At 42.1% G+C, this 15,177-nt stretch overlaps 1 protein-coding gene across 1 annotated transcript in view; it reads right to left on the bottom strand.

The window, feature by feature from the left end:
* SNX9 (sorting nexin 9) overlaps positions 1-15,177 on the bottom strand; it is a 95,275-nt gene that overhangs the window by 43,600 nt on the left and 36,498 nt on the right. Inside the window, exons 2-4 of the mRNA XM_024122591.3 lie at positions 13,709-13,795; positions 10,868-10,942; positions 9,504-9,629 (exon numbers count right to left, since the gene is read on the bottom strand). Coding sequence (XP_023978359.1) covers positions 9,504-9,629; positions 10,868-10,942; positions 13,709-13,795 — 288 coding nt within the window. The remainder of the gene's footprint in view (positions 1-9,503; positions 9,630-10,867; positions 10,943-13,708; positions 13,796-15,177) is intronic.

Here is a 15,177-nt window from a genome sequence, read left to right on the forward strand (position 1 = left end):
GCCACCAGACATGTGAGATGAGCAAAGCTTCCTGGAACCACAGAGCCACGGAGAACCTACCAAGACCGGCTAAGAGCACAAAACAGCCCACGAGGTCGTGAACCCTGTGTGCTCCTGAGCTGACTGGCTTGGTGTGCAGTGTCAACGTGAGAACAGATAACTGATACACCCTGTGCAGCTAGGCAATGGCCAAATCAGCATCGCTATTAGGAGGACAACCTTGGAGCCCCATTGCCAGGCTTCGAATCCCAGCTCCACAACTATCTAGTAGGGAAGTCATTACTATTAACATTTATATAGTGTTACGAGAATGCACTTTTCATGTACAACTTTCTTGTGAAGAAAGTTGTACCATGTGTAGATGTAAATAAACTTGGTTTTGGAAATCAACTAGTAATACATAAAGAAGACAATCAAGATGGAGTAACTGGGATCCAGTTTACGCTTCCACTTAAAACTAAAAAAGACAAAACATATGAAACTGTCTTCAAATCATTAGACATCAAGCAATAAAGGACCTGACCTCTGCCTAGAGAGACTTTCCAGGCCATGGGTCACAGACGGGGGACCCATGCAAAGACCACTGGTCTCTGTGAATTAAGAAGACAGAGCTGGGAGTCTGGGGCAGAGTACTGAGGAGAAAGCTGCACAGAGACCTCCGGAGATGAGTGGGGGGGCGGGACGGGACCCCAGGCCTTAGGCTGAGTACTGATCAGCGTATGCGCGTGAGGGAGCTACCATATGAAAGGTTAAGTATCAACCCCTTAGTAGGGTGGTTCTCAGCAGCCAGAATGGAAAACCTCATGATTCACGGGGGTGACAGCAGGCAGGGCACTGAAAAGGCTTTTGCCTCAACAGAGAGGCAAAAATATCCCTAGACTGAGCATTGCTCTGGTCCCACTCTAAAAAGCTTAAATTAAACTGAAAGAATTAAACCGTTTCTAAGAAACTTTCTTTTAAAGAAAAACAGGGCTTCCCTGGTGGCGGTGGCGCAGTGGTTGAGAGTCCGCCTGCCGATGCAGGGGACGCGGGTTCGTGCCCCGTTCCGGGAGGATCCCACGAGCCGCGGAGCGGCTGGGCCCGTGAGCCATGGCCGCTGAGCCTGCACTAGTCTGCAACTGCTGACCACAAAAATAATAGGTCTGGTTTTGTTATATTTTGCTACTTTGTTGTTACTTTGCTTCTTATATGACATCCTTGGGCCACCAGAATGAGTAAGAATCAAACTCTTACTTCTGACAACAGGCATCAATGAAAATGCAGTAAGACCTGGGCAAGGGCCTGTCTGGAAACAACAGTTAGATCGACTTGATTCACTGGTTTCCCAATATGTTCTGCTGGTTTCAGGGGAAATAAGTTCTTCTGGTTTCCCAGTTCTTCAAGACATGGTCTAAGAAGAACTTTCACTGCACACATCATGAGACAACACTGGGAGAGGCTGGGAGCAGATGGAGAGATGGGCAACAGATGCCTTTATTTCTCTCTGTGCCCACTTGAACTAGTTCAGACTTCAAGGGTGATCTAGGTCTGAGAATTAATGAGAAAGATAACTTATATCTCATCAAGGTTGCTTTCTGTTTGGCGTTCTACCAAACGAGCAAACAAGAGTACAAAGAATATATGAAGGTTCAAAAGATACTGATGAGTAGGCAGAGCTCCTGCCGCCCACCTGGTTCCTACAGAGGATGCCCAAAGTTCAATACAGGTCAACAGGGACCATTCGGTTTGATAAGTCTACCAGGTAAGAAGAGTTGCTAATCATGGGCTCACTACCGTGTGTGTTATCATCTCGGAGTAAAGGCTCTGGAAGCATTCGAGGGCCACCTTATTACCACACAAGGAGATCCTCAGTCGAGGGCCCGCCTTATTACCACACAAGGAGACCCTCAGTCGAGGGCCCGCCTTATTACCACACAAGGAGACCCTCAGTCGAGGGCCCGCCTTATTACCACACAAGGAGATCCTCAGTCGAGGGCCCGCCTTATTACCACACAAGGAGATCCTCAGTCGAGGGCCACCTTATTACCACACAAGGAGATCCTCAGTCACATACATCTACACCCTATGGTTATGATGCTATGGCGGATTACACTGCCACACCCTAATACGCTTGGAAGGAAAGAAGGAGGGAAGGAACTTGCAGAGTAAGACTCTGGCCAGGGATATACAACAAAAATGAATGGAAAGTTACTGGTTTTGTGAAAGCTGAGGTTATTATGTTTTTGTTTGTTTGTTTTTCGAACCTTATCTGCATGACTGAGGCATAAATGTCTTTATCTGACATTTCTCATTCATGAAATGTTTAATAACCATGTGCCAAGTGTGTTAGGAAGTGGGACTAGAAAACAAATAACGTGATCCCTCTATAAACCAAGAACATTTCAATCAGTTTCTGACAAAGGTTTCTCGTTCTCAAAAAGGCCTACAGAAGGTATAAAATTGTCTTATGTAAAAAGCCTAATTATTTCAGCTCAAAATACAGATAGAATCTGAAAATTTCCTATTTTGTTATTTATAGATCTTTTGCTAAAAGCACATCATCTAATTCTACAGATGAACCTCTACTGATTTCAAAAAACCCCTTGTAGAAATATAAAACTTGTACATTCTTTTAAAAATAAGGCTAGATCACAACAACAGATTAAATCAATTTGTAGCCAGTCGCATCAATACTACGGACTGGAAATTACTTCCCCAAAAGCTTAAATGACTTAACAGATCCTTTATTAATTCACATTCTGAACCCACAGACATCAATTCCAGGTATTTATTTTTTAAATAGAGAAAACTAAAAGCATAAGATTTGCCTTAAAAAATGGAAAATACTTGTACTAGCTTAGAGAATTTACTTATTTTTTTAGCACAAAGTTTTAAAATAGGTAGCTTTATGTGCCAAACAGGATGATGCTATAAGTAGCATAAGACAATTTGATAGATCTAATAAAGGTCCACGTGAAATGGGCTTTTACAGACATTCCTCTGATGATGGGTTGGGCGTATAACAATGCTGACTGGCCCTTCACCAGGGCAGTTATAAGGTAAAAACAAAACAGAACAAACCCTTTGCTTTTGTCATTTGTTTCCTGTTAGATAAAGCCAAACAGCAACAAAACATCCTAAAAAATAAATTTCGGGCTTCCCTGGTGGCGCAGTGGTTGAGTGTCCGCCTGCCGATTCACGGGACACGGGTTCGTGCCCCGGTCCGGGAAGATCCCACGTGCCGCGGAGCGGCTGGGCCCGTGAGCCGTGGCCGCTGAGACTGTGCGTCCGGAGCCTGTGCTCCGCAACGGGAGAGGCCACAACAGTGAGAGGCCCGTGTACCACACAAAAAATAAATAATAAAATAAATTTCGCCAGTGTGTATTTTTGAATGGGTCCCAGATGCACAAAGCTGTCTTATGTAAGGCAAGGGTCTGGGATCAGGAAAGCACAGAAGGTTAACATCCCCAGCCTAATGCAGTTTTGAAGAAAAATGTCAACAAATCCCGTATACAGATGTGCACAACCCTCCTTACAAAGCCCTGTAACTGAGTAAAAGGGATTCCTGTGTGGCTGGGAGAGGGGGTGGGGAAATGGAGAGAACCTTTGCAACAGGGGTTTTGTAAAGAGAAAGTCTCAGTAAGCAATTATGAGAAGCCCACAGCATTACAGACCTTATTTGAGATAATAAACTAATAAGCCATTGTGAAGGTTTCTTTTGCTGATTTATTTTTAAATGGACTACAAAATGGCCTAAAAATGGACATTTTTTTGAGAAATGCGAAAGCAAAATGTAGTTCCAACATAAAATTACTATTTCCTTCCTCATTCCTTAATAAATAAAAGTTCCTTCATAACAAATACCATCACACTGAAAATCTCTACATAATAAAAAAGATGTTATGTCCCTAAATACCCACTTAACTTTGAGCATCTGTTTAATATTCAAACTGTTAAAAATAATTAAACCCCTACTAAGTACCACATATTGTTCTAAACACTTTAGAACTTTTTTCCATTTACTCTTTCCAACAATTCTGTGAGGTCTTACAGATAAGGAAACTGAGGCACACAGAAGCTAAGAAGCTCACCGTGAGTCACACAGCAAGTATGAGATCTGGGAATAAAATCTAGGCAAGGTCTGGGATTAAAACCAAGCGTTTTCCTGCCCTTACACATCTAAAGGATGCAGGACACTCCTATCAATAACTATGGCTCGCAATGGCACTCAGGGTTTTACAGTGGAATGAAAAAGAGAGCATAGAAAAAAAGCAACATTTCAGAGAAACAGAAATGGAAAAGTCAGGAAGAGAAGCTAGATTTGTGGGGAAATAATGAGTGATTCTGTTCATGCAGTCTGAGATACAGAGGAGACAGGCAGATAGCAATGCTGAACAAGAAGCTGGACACTGGGCAAACTGAAGAGGAAACTCAACATTGGAGAGAGATTTCTAAGGGAATCTTCTGCACGGCTAGAGAGGGTAGAAGAAGGAAACAGGTTGAAACAAAAAGGGGTAAGTGGACTGAGATTGTTCCTTGGAGAGGGAAGAGGTGAAAAAAGAAGGAACATATTTCTTAAATGTCTTCCATGAGTCTGACACCACTTTATTATACCAGTGGCCTGGTCCTCCGATAGTTCAGGAAGCAGCCACGACTCTTACGAAGTGCAGCCAGACTGTCAACCCAGCTCTAACACCAAACCTTACACCAGGCTTCCCACCGCACCAACCCACATGGAGAGGGGGAAGGATGGGATGAGAAACCGTGAAACAGAAGAACAGAGATATATCCAAGGGCAACTGGGACACAGTGTGATAAAGCAAGCAACAAGAATTTTAACAAATGGAGAAGCAGTTTATTCCAAGTATGTACAACCTTTCTAGTTTAAAAAAGATAGAAAAATAAATCCCTCAAGTCAAAAACCTTCAGATAAAACATCTAGGTTTATACAACTTTCAATTAATGTTTAAGCCCCATTGTTCTTTTAAAGGTACAAACAAAAACTTCCCATTAATTTCTCAAAAGTTAAGTTCTGCAAAGAGGCAGAAATCTAAGAGTTTTTTAAAAGATCTATACTGAGAACCTTTTTATAATCAATGATATAATTTAAACACGAATAGCTGGGAGAAAACCCAAATGAGGACAACTATTAACACATGTTTGGTAATAATGTCGGAGATTCATTTCCACCAGCAGGTTAATTCATTCTAGTGGCATAGCTACTAACAGGAAATGCTCCTGAAACTGTAAAGTATCAGATAAATGACTAATAATGAAACCAGTATTAACCACTAAAAACCATTCTTCTTTTCTAAAGGTATTGCAATAGCTGTCCTCATCCAACTTAAAATCTGTAATAGAAAAAGAAAACAAGAACCTGATTCATTTCTTAGATATCCTTCAATAATTTTTCTACACAATTTGCATCTGTGGTGTGTATATATTTAAACGCAATAAAGATAACATTACACATAGTGATATGCCTTTTTAAAAGCCCATTCATCCATATCTGTATATCTGAAGCTACCCTCATTCTTCTAAAAGCAGCCCTGCTTCCCATGGTGTGGCTGTCCTGTAGTCTATCTGACCAGGCCCTACGGATGACGCACACATTCTAGGCTCTGCTGTTACAACAGTGCTGCAGGAAACCTCTTCTCCTGCCCAGATGGCTGTGTTCTGAGAGCAGAGCTGTAAGATCAACTCAGAAGTGCTGGGTCAAAGAGTAGATGCACCTCAAATATTAATATATATTACCAAACTGTCCTCCAAAAAGCTTCATCGATTTATCCTTTACCAGCTTCATACCAGAATGCCTATTTGAACACGCCTTTCCTCACACAAGGAGTTAAAACATTTTAATTCTCTGCTAATTTGATAGAAGAATTTCAAAATGAGCATTTTCCTATGTTTCCTGGCTCCTCCTATTTCTTTTCCAATGAAAAATCTGTTCATATCCTTTGCCCATTTCTTCTGAGTTGTTTACCTTTTTCCTACAGATTTACAAGAGTTCTTTGTATATTAACAGAATTAGCTGATATCTCTGGCATGTTAGAAATGTTTTTCCTAGATGAATATTACTTTTTAAAAAATTTTTTATTTATTTTTGGCTGCGTTGGGTCTTCGTTGCTGCATGTGGGCTTTCTCTAGTTGCGGTGAGCGGGGGCTACTCTTCGTTGCGGTGCGCGGGCTTCTCATTGCGGTGGCTTCTCGTTGCAGAGCACAGGCTATAGGCGTGCGGGCTTCAGTAGCTGTGGCACGCAGGCTCAGTAGTTGTGGCTTGCGGGCTCTAGAGCGCAGGCTCAGTAGTTGTGGCACACAGGCTTAGTTGCTCCGCGGCATGTGGGATCTTCCCAGACCAGGGACCGAACCCGTGTCCCCTGCACTGGCAGGCGGATTCTTAACCACTGTGCCACCAGGGAAGCCCCTTACTTTTTGACTTAAATGTATCAATTCTTTCCTTAATGGCTGCTAGAAATTGTGCTGTGCTTAGAAAGACCTTCTATATTCCAAAGTTAATGATAAACAATGTGACCTATATTTTTTCCAAGTACTTAAAAAAATAAACAGCTCTATCATTTTTCAAATTAAATTGTTCCAACACATTTAAAGAATAATGCATTATATTCCTTTGACATTCACAGTTCTAGTCTATACCTCAGCCAAGTGGCTGGACTGTGTTTTACAGGTAAAGGGTTCCCTTACATACTAGAAAGGAAAGAAAAAGATCGTGATGGGGCTTGGGGTGACGCATCAACATTATCTGCCTCTACACCAGTCACTGCACTTACCTCTGTGACTGCTCAGTAAGGAGCTAGAACCAGAAGGTACCCCAAGCAACCTGAAATTAGGAGTTTTAAGAAAAACAAAAGGAAGTGCTATTTTACATATTAAGTTATAAATGTATGAACTAATGACTGTGAAATGCAGTATAGCTTAAAAATACAAAGTCAAGGAAGACTCAGACAAATTAAAAAACAACAGGCTCAAAGTAAGTTATTCAAGAACATCTTCAGATGGATGTAACCTTTTAGAGAGACCTCTCTAAAAAGATATCATTTAAAAGATACAACAGTCAGAAAGTTGGATAACCAGTAGCTGAATGCAAGGCTTTAACCTGCCTGTGCAGGAAGAAGGCCAAATTGAAAACAAGTGGTGCTGAGGAGACTCAAGGGACACTGATGAGAGCGTGTGCACAGTGTACCGAGCTGGAGGGGGGCCCTGCCTGCCTGACGGCAGAGAGGAGAGGCCTGGCTCCTCTGACACACTTATCTCCAAATAAAACCGTCCTCCGGGAACTAACACAACGCCCGACTAACTAGAAAGGCCCAAGAGGCATATCCCTGGGACAAAAATAGTATTTTCTTACTGACATTCAGAAAATGAAATAACGGGCAAACCTGACGGCCACATTTTTAAAAGCTGCCAATTAATAATGGTATTTATAAAATGTACCACAGTTTTGGCCGATTTAAGTTGTTCTCACATCCTGGATAACTGAGAGCATAGATGGCTGCTGAAAATATTTTTATTCAAATGCTTAAATTAATTCATTATGGTCATGCTTTCTGTATTTTGTTACTCCTTGTTTCGGTTTATTTTTTCCTTTGCTTTCAAAGGATCTGATTAGATTTAATGTCAGATTGGATTAGTAAAACCTAACTTTAAAAAAAAAGTCGGTTATATTTTCTTCAAAATAACCTGGAAGAAAAAAATTAGACTTATGCTGATCAGTTTATATTGTTACACTTAAATACTGAGGAGTCTTCTTCAGAACATAAAATTTGAGCCTGGTTTTTTATTTATTTATTTATTTATTTATTTATTTATTTTTGGCTGTGTTGGGTCTTCGTTTCTCTGCGAGGGCTCTCTCCAGTTGCGACGAGCGGGGGCCACTCTTCATCGCGGTGCGCGGGCCTCTCACCGTCGCGGCCTCTCCCGTTGCGGAGCACGGGCTCCAGACGCGCAGGCTTAGCAGTTGTGACACACAGGCCTAGCCGCTCCACGGCATGTGGGATCTTCCCAGACCAGGGCTCGAACCCATGTGCTCCGCATTGGCAAGCAGATTCCCAACCACTGCGCCACCAGGGAAGCCCTGAGCCTGATTTTGAATTTGTGTTTATGAGCTAAAGTACTTCAGTCTACCTTGAGATATTTGAAACAGGTCCCTGAATTAAAATAAGATGAATATTCCCATCTTTTGTTTCCTTCACTTATTCTATGATCATCTCATTATAATTCCCCTTTCTTGAAATGTCATTTTTACTTAACGCAAACCCTTTCACTGATGTTTTTGTAAAACTCAGTGACTCTCAGCTGGGTTGACTTTGCCCATTTGGCAACAACTGGAGACAATTTTGGTGACTGGAACCAGGGTTGGGGCGGGGGGAGGGGGAGGCGGGGAGAGCGAGGAGAGCCGGCCGGGGACACTGCTAGTCATCACAGTGAGGAAGCGTCAGGCCCCAAACGTTAGCAGCTCCCAGGCTAAGAATCCCTGGTAAAACGTCAAGTAAGGGTTAACTGCTATTTCTTCAAATTTTATCTTGAGTAAGCTGGCCAATATTCTTCGGTATAACAGATTAAGAAAATATAGGAGAATGCTCAACTCTGGTGATAACCTCGCCTCTGAATTTTAAATATCTGAGCCAGACAACGTGTAATTTAGGATGTCCACAAAAGCTATTTAAAAATGTACAAAATCTGCAGTTAACATATGGTAACAGTACTTTGAAAAACTCTTAAAAAGTTAAGATATAAATATACTGTAAGCAAATAATTATAAGTGATATGATTATTAAGCTTTACCTAATTTAAAGCCTTTTATGGAGTTAAAAATGTCAAGAAGTAACATCTCCTAAAGCCCATTCATTTCTAAAGATGTAGGAGGCAATAACATTTCCATATCCATCTTCTCAATTTTCTTACTCACACTGGCTCTGGATAATCATTTAGCAATAACTGAACCAGGCAGAGTCCCCTAAACTGGTCAAATTCCTTAAAATTACTGTGAACCTGCAGCATAGTTTTCTCAAATTATCCCACTCTTCTAAGTCTTCTAGAAGCAGTACCATAACAGTACCAACTGCTGGATCTACAGCCACTTTTACATGCACTGCATCTGCAAGAGGAGGGGGCTCGAGCTGAGAGTGCAAGTAATGTGCCAAGGTCACAGAAGTCATGTCCTGTTCCAGCCAGAGCTTTGACCCTGACCGCTGTGCCTCAGCAGAGGACCCTTTTCCTTCCTTGCCCTCAAGTGAGAGGATATTCACAATTTATGGGGTCTGTATTCACACCATGCCAGACTTTTCAAGCAACTCTCAATGAACACCCCGCCTTCTAATTAATCATCAACGCTAAAAACAGTCTTTGTTAAAACCCAGCAAGAAATGCCACACAAATATCTAACAGCTATTTTGTTTACGCTTTCAGGGAATGGCAATAGCTATAATGCAGCACAAGCTTTCACAAACGTGCTTTGCTCTCAGTAAAGCCAGTCGCATCCAGCAGGATGATGGAATAAGATTTACCTGGTTGTTACTGCTGGCAGCCGATGAATTGGCTTGAGCTGTACTTGCTGAGAGGGAATCGAGGAAGGCTTGGTCGGCCACTGAATTTCCGCAAGAAAACTGATCTTTTCCATCACTGGGCAAAATCTGAACATTAGAAAGAACCACAGTTATCTTCATAGATTAGAGTTATTTCAGAGTTAGAGCCCCTGAGGGCAAGCAAGAACTGTCACCTAACATGGAAGAGGGATTTCTATCCTTAAAGGGTAAGCAAGCCCAAGAAGATGTCATAACAATTCCTTTCTGTCAGCATGAAGAATTCTAGAAATGCAACTAATGCCAGGATCAACTTAAATTCTCCCATTTTCCTCATTCCTGTTAGTTTTTGGGATCCTGAATGCACAGTGCACAGAGGTCAAACACGACATAAACATGAGACACGTGGGTTAGGGGCCTGTGAACCCTCTGAAACTGTTTGGAAAAGGTGGGGTGTCTGCAGGTGCCTATTTCTGAGATTTCATCAGGTTCTCCAGAGTGTTCAAAACGCGCCCCGCCAGCTCTCGGTGAGGAACAACAGTCAGCCCTCCCATTCTGCAGGCAGCGCCCAGCACACATCCTCCCAGGGAACTATTTCTCTCTGCTGGAGGGGAACCCAAGGCAACTAACTTCGTTCTTGATCTCATTCCAACTTTACTCACAGGGCACCAGACAGCCTTAGTTTCTTTCTATCACCCAGGATGAGAGGCAAGCTCACCATGTACCCAGGACTCAGCTCAGTAACCTATGGACAACCAGCAGGGGGTGCCAGGAGGCTGACCCAGAGAGGGTCTGTCAGCTGAGTGGGTGTGTCCCAGGCAGGGAGGGCTCATTCAGGGGCTGTGCACTATCCTGGGCATTATCACAACAGAGCTTAAACCAGGCAATAGCTCACAGCAGCCCATCCAAGACCCTTGGTCCTTGGGAATGGGAGAAGGAACTGACAGAGATGTCCTAAATTAGCACAGGAAGAAGAAAGCTACTTCAAACAGTCTGCTATTTAAACTTTGTGAATCAATTCTACAGTAAACAGGATTGTAGGCAGCAGCTCCTACACAACATTAGCAAAGGGAAAAGTAGAGACTTTTATTCAGAATAATTAAAAGTTGCTATCCTTGGAAGGAACTTAATCTAAATATTTGGAGTCACTCTTTGGAGCCTAAGTCCATAGGTAATATTTCTTCTTGGCTCTACTTCAATGTATTTTCTACATTTTATATAATCAGCATGTATTACTCTTACAATGGAACTTTTTCATTATCTTCCAGTCCTGTCCTTTAAGTTGATAATTCATAAAAAGATATATGACAACGACCAGGTTTAATTAATAAATGACAGTAAGTTCTTACCTCAACGTAGTCTGTGGGAACAAGCCCTCGTTCTCCTTTGCTGTTTCTTCCTTCCAGCCATCCTCCGCCAACATCCTCAAAAAGGTTAAAAAAAAAAAAAAAAAAAAAAAGATTATAGTTGGAATTTCCTGCAGATATTTTGCTCTGGGAATTGTTATACATAAAAAAGTAATTAACATTAACCTTTTCATTCCTACAGAGCTAACGTTGTTCAAATTTTTTAATTCTTAAGCCTTCTCTTTACATCAGAAAATGATATAATCTAAAAAGAAAACTCAAACTTGAACAACTGATCAAAGATTGAAAAACAGTCTATTATTAATAGAATGTCATCATTTTGTAATTCCTTTCTATTTACTGGTCTGTGGTAGATCACAAAAATGGTTTGCAGCTCTGACTGTCAAGAGGTAGAATGCAAAGAGGTGGAATGCACATCCCTACTTCTAGAATCTGGGCTGTCCTTTGTGACCTCTTTGGCCAACAGAATGAGGTGGAGATAATATGGGGTGAGTTCAGAGCTGGCCTCTAGAAGCTTTGCACACTTCAGCTCGCTCTTTTTTCCAAAAGAGCTACTATGAGGATAAATTTTGAGTTGCCAGATGATGACAGAGACAAGGCCCAATCTCCCCGTTGCCCCACCCAAAGCCAGCTAACCCCCAGCAGGAGAAATGCCAGACCGATGAGGCCACGTTGGAGCGCTCTGCCCCAGCCCTGCACCGGGTGACTGCAGACCCACGGGCGAGCCCAGGTAAGGAGAACCACCCAGCTGACCTGTGGATCCCCGGGCAACAACAATCAATTATTTGTTTAAGCCACTGAGCTTTGGGGTTGCCTGTCGTTTAGGAAAACTAACTGGTCCAGGCTCCCTTAGCTCTCCTGGATAAGTAATGTTAATAAACTAAATATCAATAATAACATACTCTGTAACAGGATTCCCATTTTTCAACGTTACTTCAGCCAAGTCCTACTTTTTCCCCTTAAAATAGTAAGGGTTATCTTAAATTCATAAATCATACCCTAATTAGTTAATACCTACCTGAATCTAGATAACATATTCTTTTTAAACGTCACTTTAAGCCACAACTTTGTCCATTTCTGGACCACAACAGCAACTTAAATACTATTTTACCAAGAAATGAAGAATGCTTCTTCATTAAAAAAAATCAATAGTAGATAAAAGAATCTTTAATCACTTCTATGATTAAAAATAGAACCTATTTACTTATATACACCTGGCATATTATATAAAACTACATATACTTTTTCTAACCAGTAATTTTTTTTTTAATCTAAAACATACAAAGTAGGTCTAAAAAAATACTATCAACATTAAGAAACCGCAATCCTCTTGGTCACTCCTTGTTCTCCTTCCTTGGTCTCTGTGCTGCCATAGTCCCCACTCCCTCCCACCTGGTGGAACACGTGCATCCCTTCCTTCCTCTTCCAGAGTCTCCTTGGCCTTCCCAGTACCTTTCTTCACATGCTTGCTCAAAGATGTCCAGGGAGCCGGCCTATCTCCAGCCCTCAGCTCTAGCTCTGCAATTCTACTGCTAAAGTGATGCAAAGCTATAGGGCAGGGTTGATTATTTATTAGTCTTTAAACTCAACATTTAAAAAATAAGCCCTTCTTCCTGACTTAACGTACTTTAATAAATCCATTTGCACCATTCTCTTAGGCGTGAAGGCCAAAAAGCTCAGGGATCCTTGACTATTTCTCACCAACAGTATCTAATCAGGCCCCAAGTCCTCCTGGTCTGACTCCCCAGAGCCTCCTGCGTCCATCTTCTTTCTACTCCTATTGCTACTACCCAAGGTCATGATCCTAGGCTCCAGCCACACCAATTCATTCAATATACCTCTGCTAGATTAATTTCCTTCAAGTGCAGGTCTCATCATGTCACCTCCCTACAACAATATCAACAATAAAACCAAGCAAAACCCTTAAATGAATCCACTGCTTCCCAAATGAAATCCAAGGCTGTAGCCTGGCTTCAGGTCCTGTCTGCTTTGGCTCTAAGAGCCTGTTTTCTCAGCCAGTCTCCTACTGGCGTATATATACCTGTACTCCTGGGACACTTGTTTACTTGCAGTGTCCCCTGCAGAGAAGAAAAAGCAGGGCCTAGAGGCCAGCGGATGTGGTTTTGAATCCCGGTTTTGCCACTTATAAGCAGAGGGTCTTGGGCAAGTTACTTAACCTCTCTAAGGCTCATTACCCTCATTTGTAAAAAGAGATTAAAAATACCTACCTCACACAGTTCACAGAGAAAATACATAAAAAAATATATGCATAGGGCTTCCCTGGTGGCGCAGTGGTTGCGCGTCCGCCTACCGATGCAGGGGAACTGGGTTCGCGCCCCGGTCTGGGAGGATCCCACATGCCGCGGAGCAGCTGGGCCCGTGAGCCATGGCCGCTGAGCCTGCGCGTCCGGAGCCTGTGCTCCGCAACGGGAGAGGCCACAACAGAGGGAGGCCCGCATACCACAAAAAAAAAAAAAAAAAAATATGCATAGTACTTAGCCAAACACTTGGCTCACAGGCCATGAATAAATGGTAGCTGAGGCTGCTAAACAACACTGGTCACTTTCTGATCTCTATACCTGTGTCCAGCTGGGATCTGTCCCAGATGTCGCTCCAGTTCTGCCTGATGGAGCCCCATCCAGCTATTTTTAGGGGGTCTTACTTGTTCTCAGTGTTTATATAATAGATTATTACTTCAATATCAATACTTCACAAGCAACAGGAAAGAAATTCATGTGGGGTCTGAATGATCAACCTGTTAAAAACATAAAATCTTAAAAGTAAGTCCTTAAGGGACCGATTTAAACCTAACAGTTCTCTTACCGGATTTGTAATTGTGATGATTTCTCCTTCATTAACTGTCAGTTCATTATTTCCAGGTTCAGCAGCAAAATCATACATAACCCGAGCCTATTGGAAGTAGAGAAGAAAAGAGGAAGTTACAAATGTAAATGTAACAGTCAAAAAAGAACCACCTATACCGTTCACTTTGTAAGCGTGCTGGTGTGAACAACACATCATGACCCTGACTGCAGTTGTTTTGCAAGAAAGGAAGACATAGTACCAAAATGATTCACCAGCCCTATTTGTGAGGAAGAATGGAACCAATGGTGAGAGCCCTGCTCTGCTCTGGAAACAGGGAAGGTTTCTGGTAGCTGCCCACACTGCATTTAGACATCGGCCCCCAAAGTACTGAAAATAAACCCATTTCATCAAGGGGAAAAGAGCATGGCCTTTCTTTTAAGAGGTTAAGAAGTAGAAATACAGATACTGTTCATTCTGGGAACACTCAATCTCAGGACCTGAGCGATCTCCACAGACACACAAATATGTACCCACATCAGATTCATAATCTTCAGATTAATCCCTTGCTATGAAAACTCTCACTGTTCTTTATCTAGGATAAATTTTGAAAGTGCAGCATCCCTAGCCAACTAAAAGCAGAAATTTAAGATGTGGGCAGCAGGATATGTTCATACTCTTCTACCAGAATACTTCCTGCTATACGACGACTTACCTAGGGCTCTGGTATAGTGGTCAGGTAACCTGAGCAGCTGTGATTTTCAAACTTCTCCTTGCAATGGAATCTGAATTTCATAGAAAACAGACTAAAGGGAAGCTGTTCTAGATGATGTGAGGTGGGGCTGCTCTTTCAGGGTCTTCCTCAAGCGGATCCTTGAGGCACCAACCCAGAGATGTGGGTTCCTTGGAATAACTGCCAGGCATGTACTCCAAGAGAGACAACCACTGTTGTAAAAATACAAATACTTTATATATACTTTTATAATATATAATAAATATATTACATATATTTAATCCATTTCAAATTCTAAATAATTGTCTTTCATGGACTATCTCATAGAAGCAAGTTCACCTTATAAATTGGAGGCCACATGAACCTAGTTAACATGGTTTGTTTTAAAAGTAATTGTCCTAGGAGGCAAAATGAAGTCTGCCTGCAGGGCTAGACAAATTAGCCTAATGGAACTGCATTCCTTTAACAGATATGTGCTGCACATCGACCATATGGCAAGAACTGTGCTGGCCCTTTTGCTGGCCAGAGCTCTTTCTCTACACCTGCTTAATGAGCCTGAAATCCTTATAACAGGAAACAAGGATTCACCTCCTGTGATGAAAGATTAGGGGAAAAAAAATCCCCAATACTAATTTATTTTGAAATACATCAAAAATAATAAGATGGGGTTTCCCTGGTGGCGCAGTGGTTGAGAGTCCGCCTGCCGATGCAGGGGACACGGGTTCGTGCCCCGGTCCGGGAGGATCCCACATACCGT

This window comes from Physeter macrocephalus, chromosome 10 (genome assembly GCF_002837175.3).
Source record: "Physeter macrocephalus isolate SW-GA chromosome 10, ASM283717v5, whole genome shotgun sequence".
Taxonomy (NCBI): Eukaryota; Metazoa; Chordata; class Mammalia; order Artiodactyla; family Physeteridae; genus Physeter; species Physeter macrocephalus.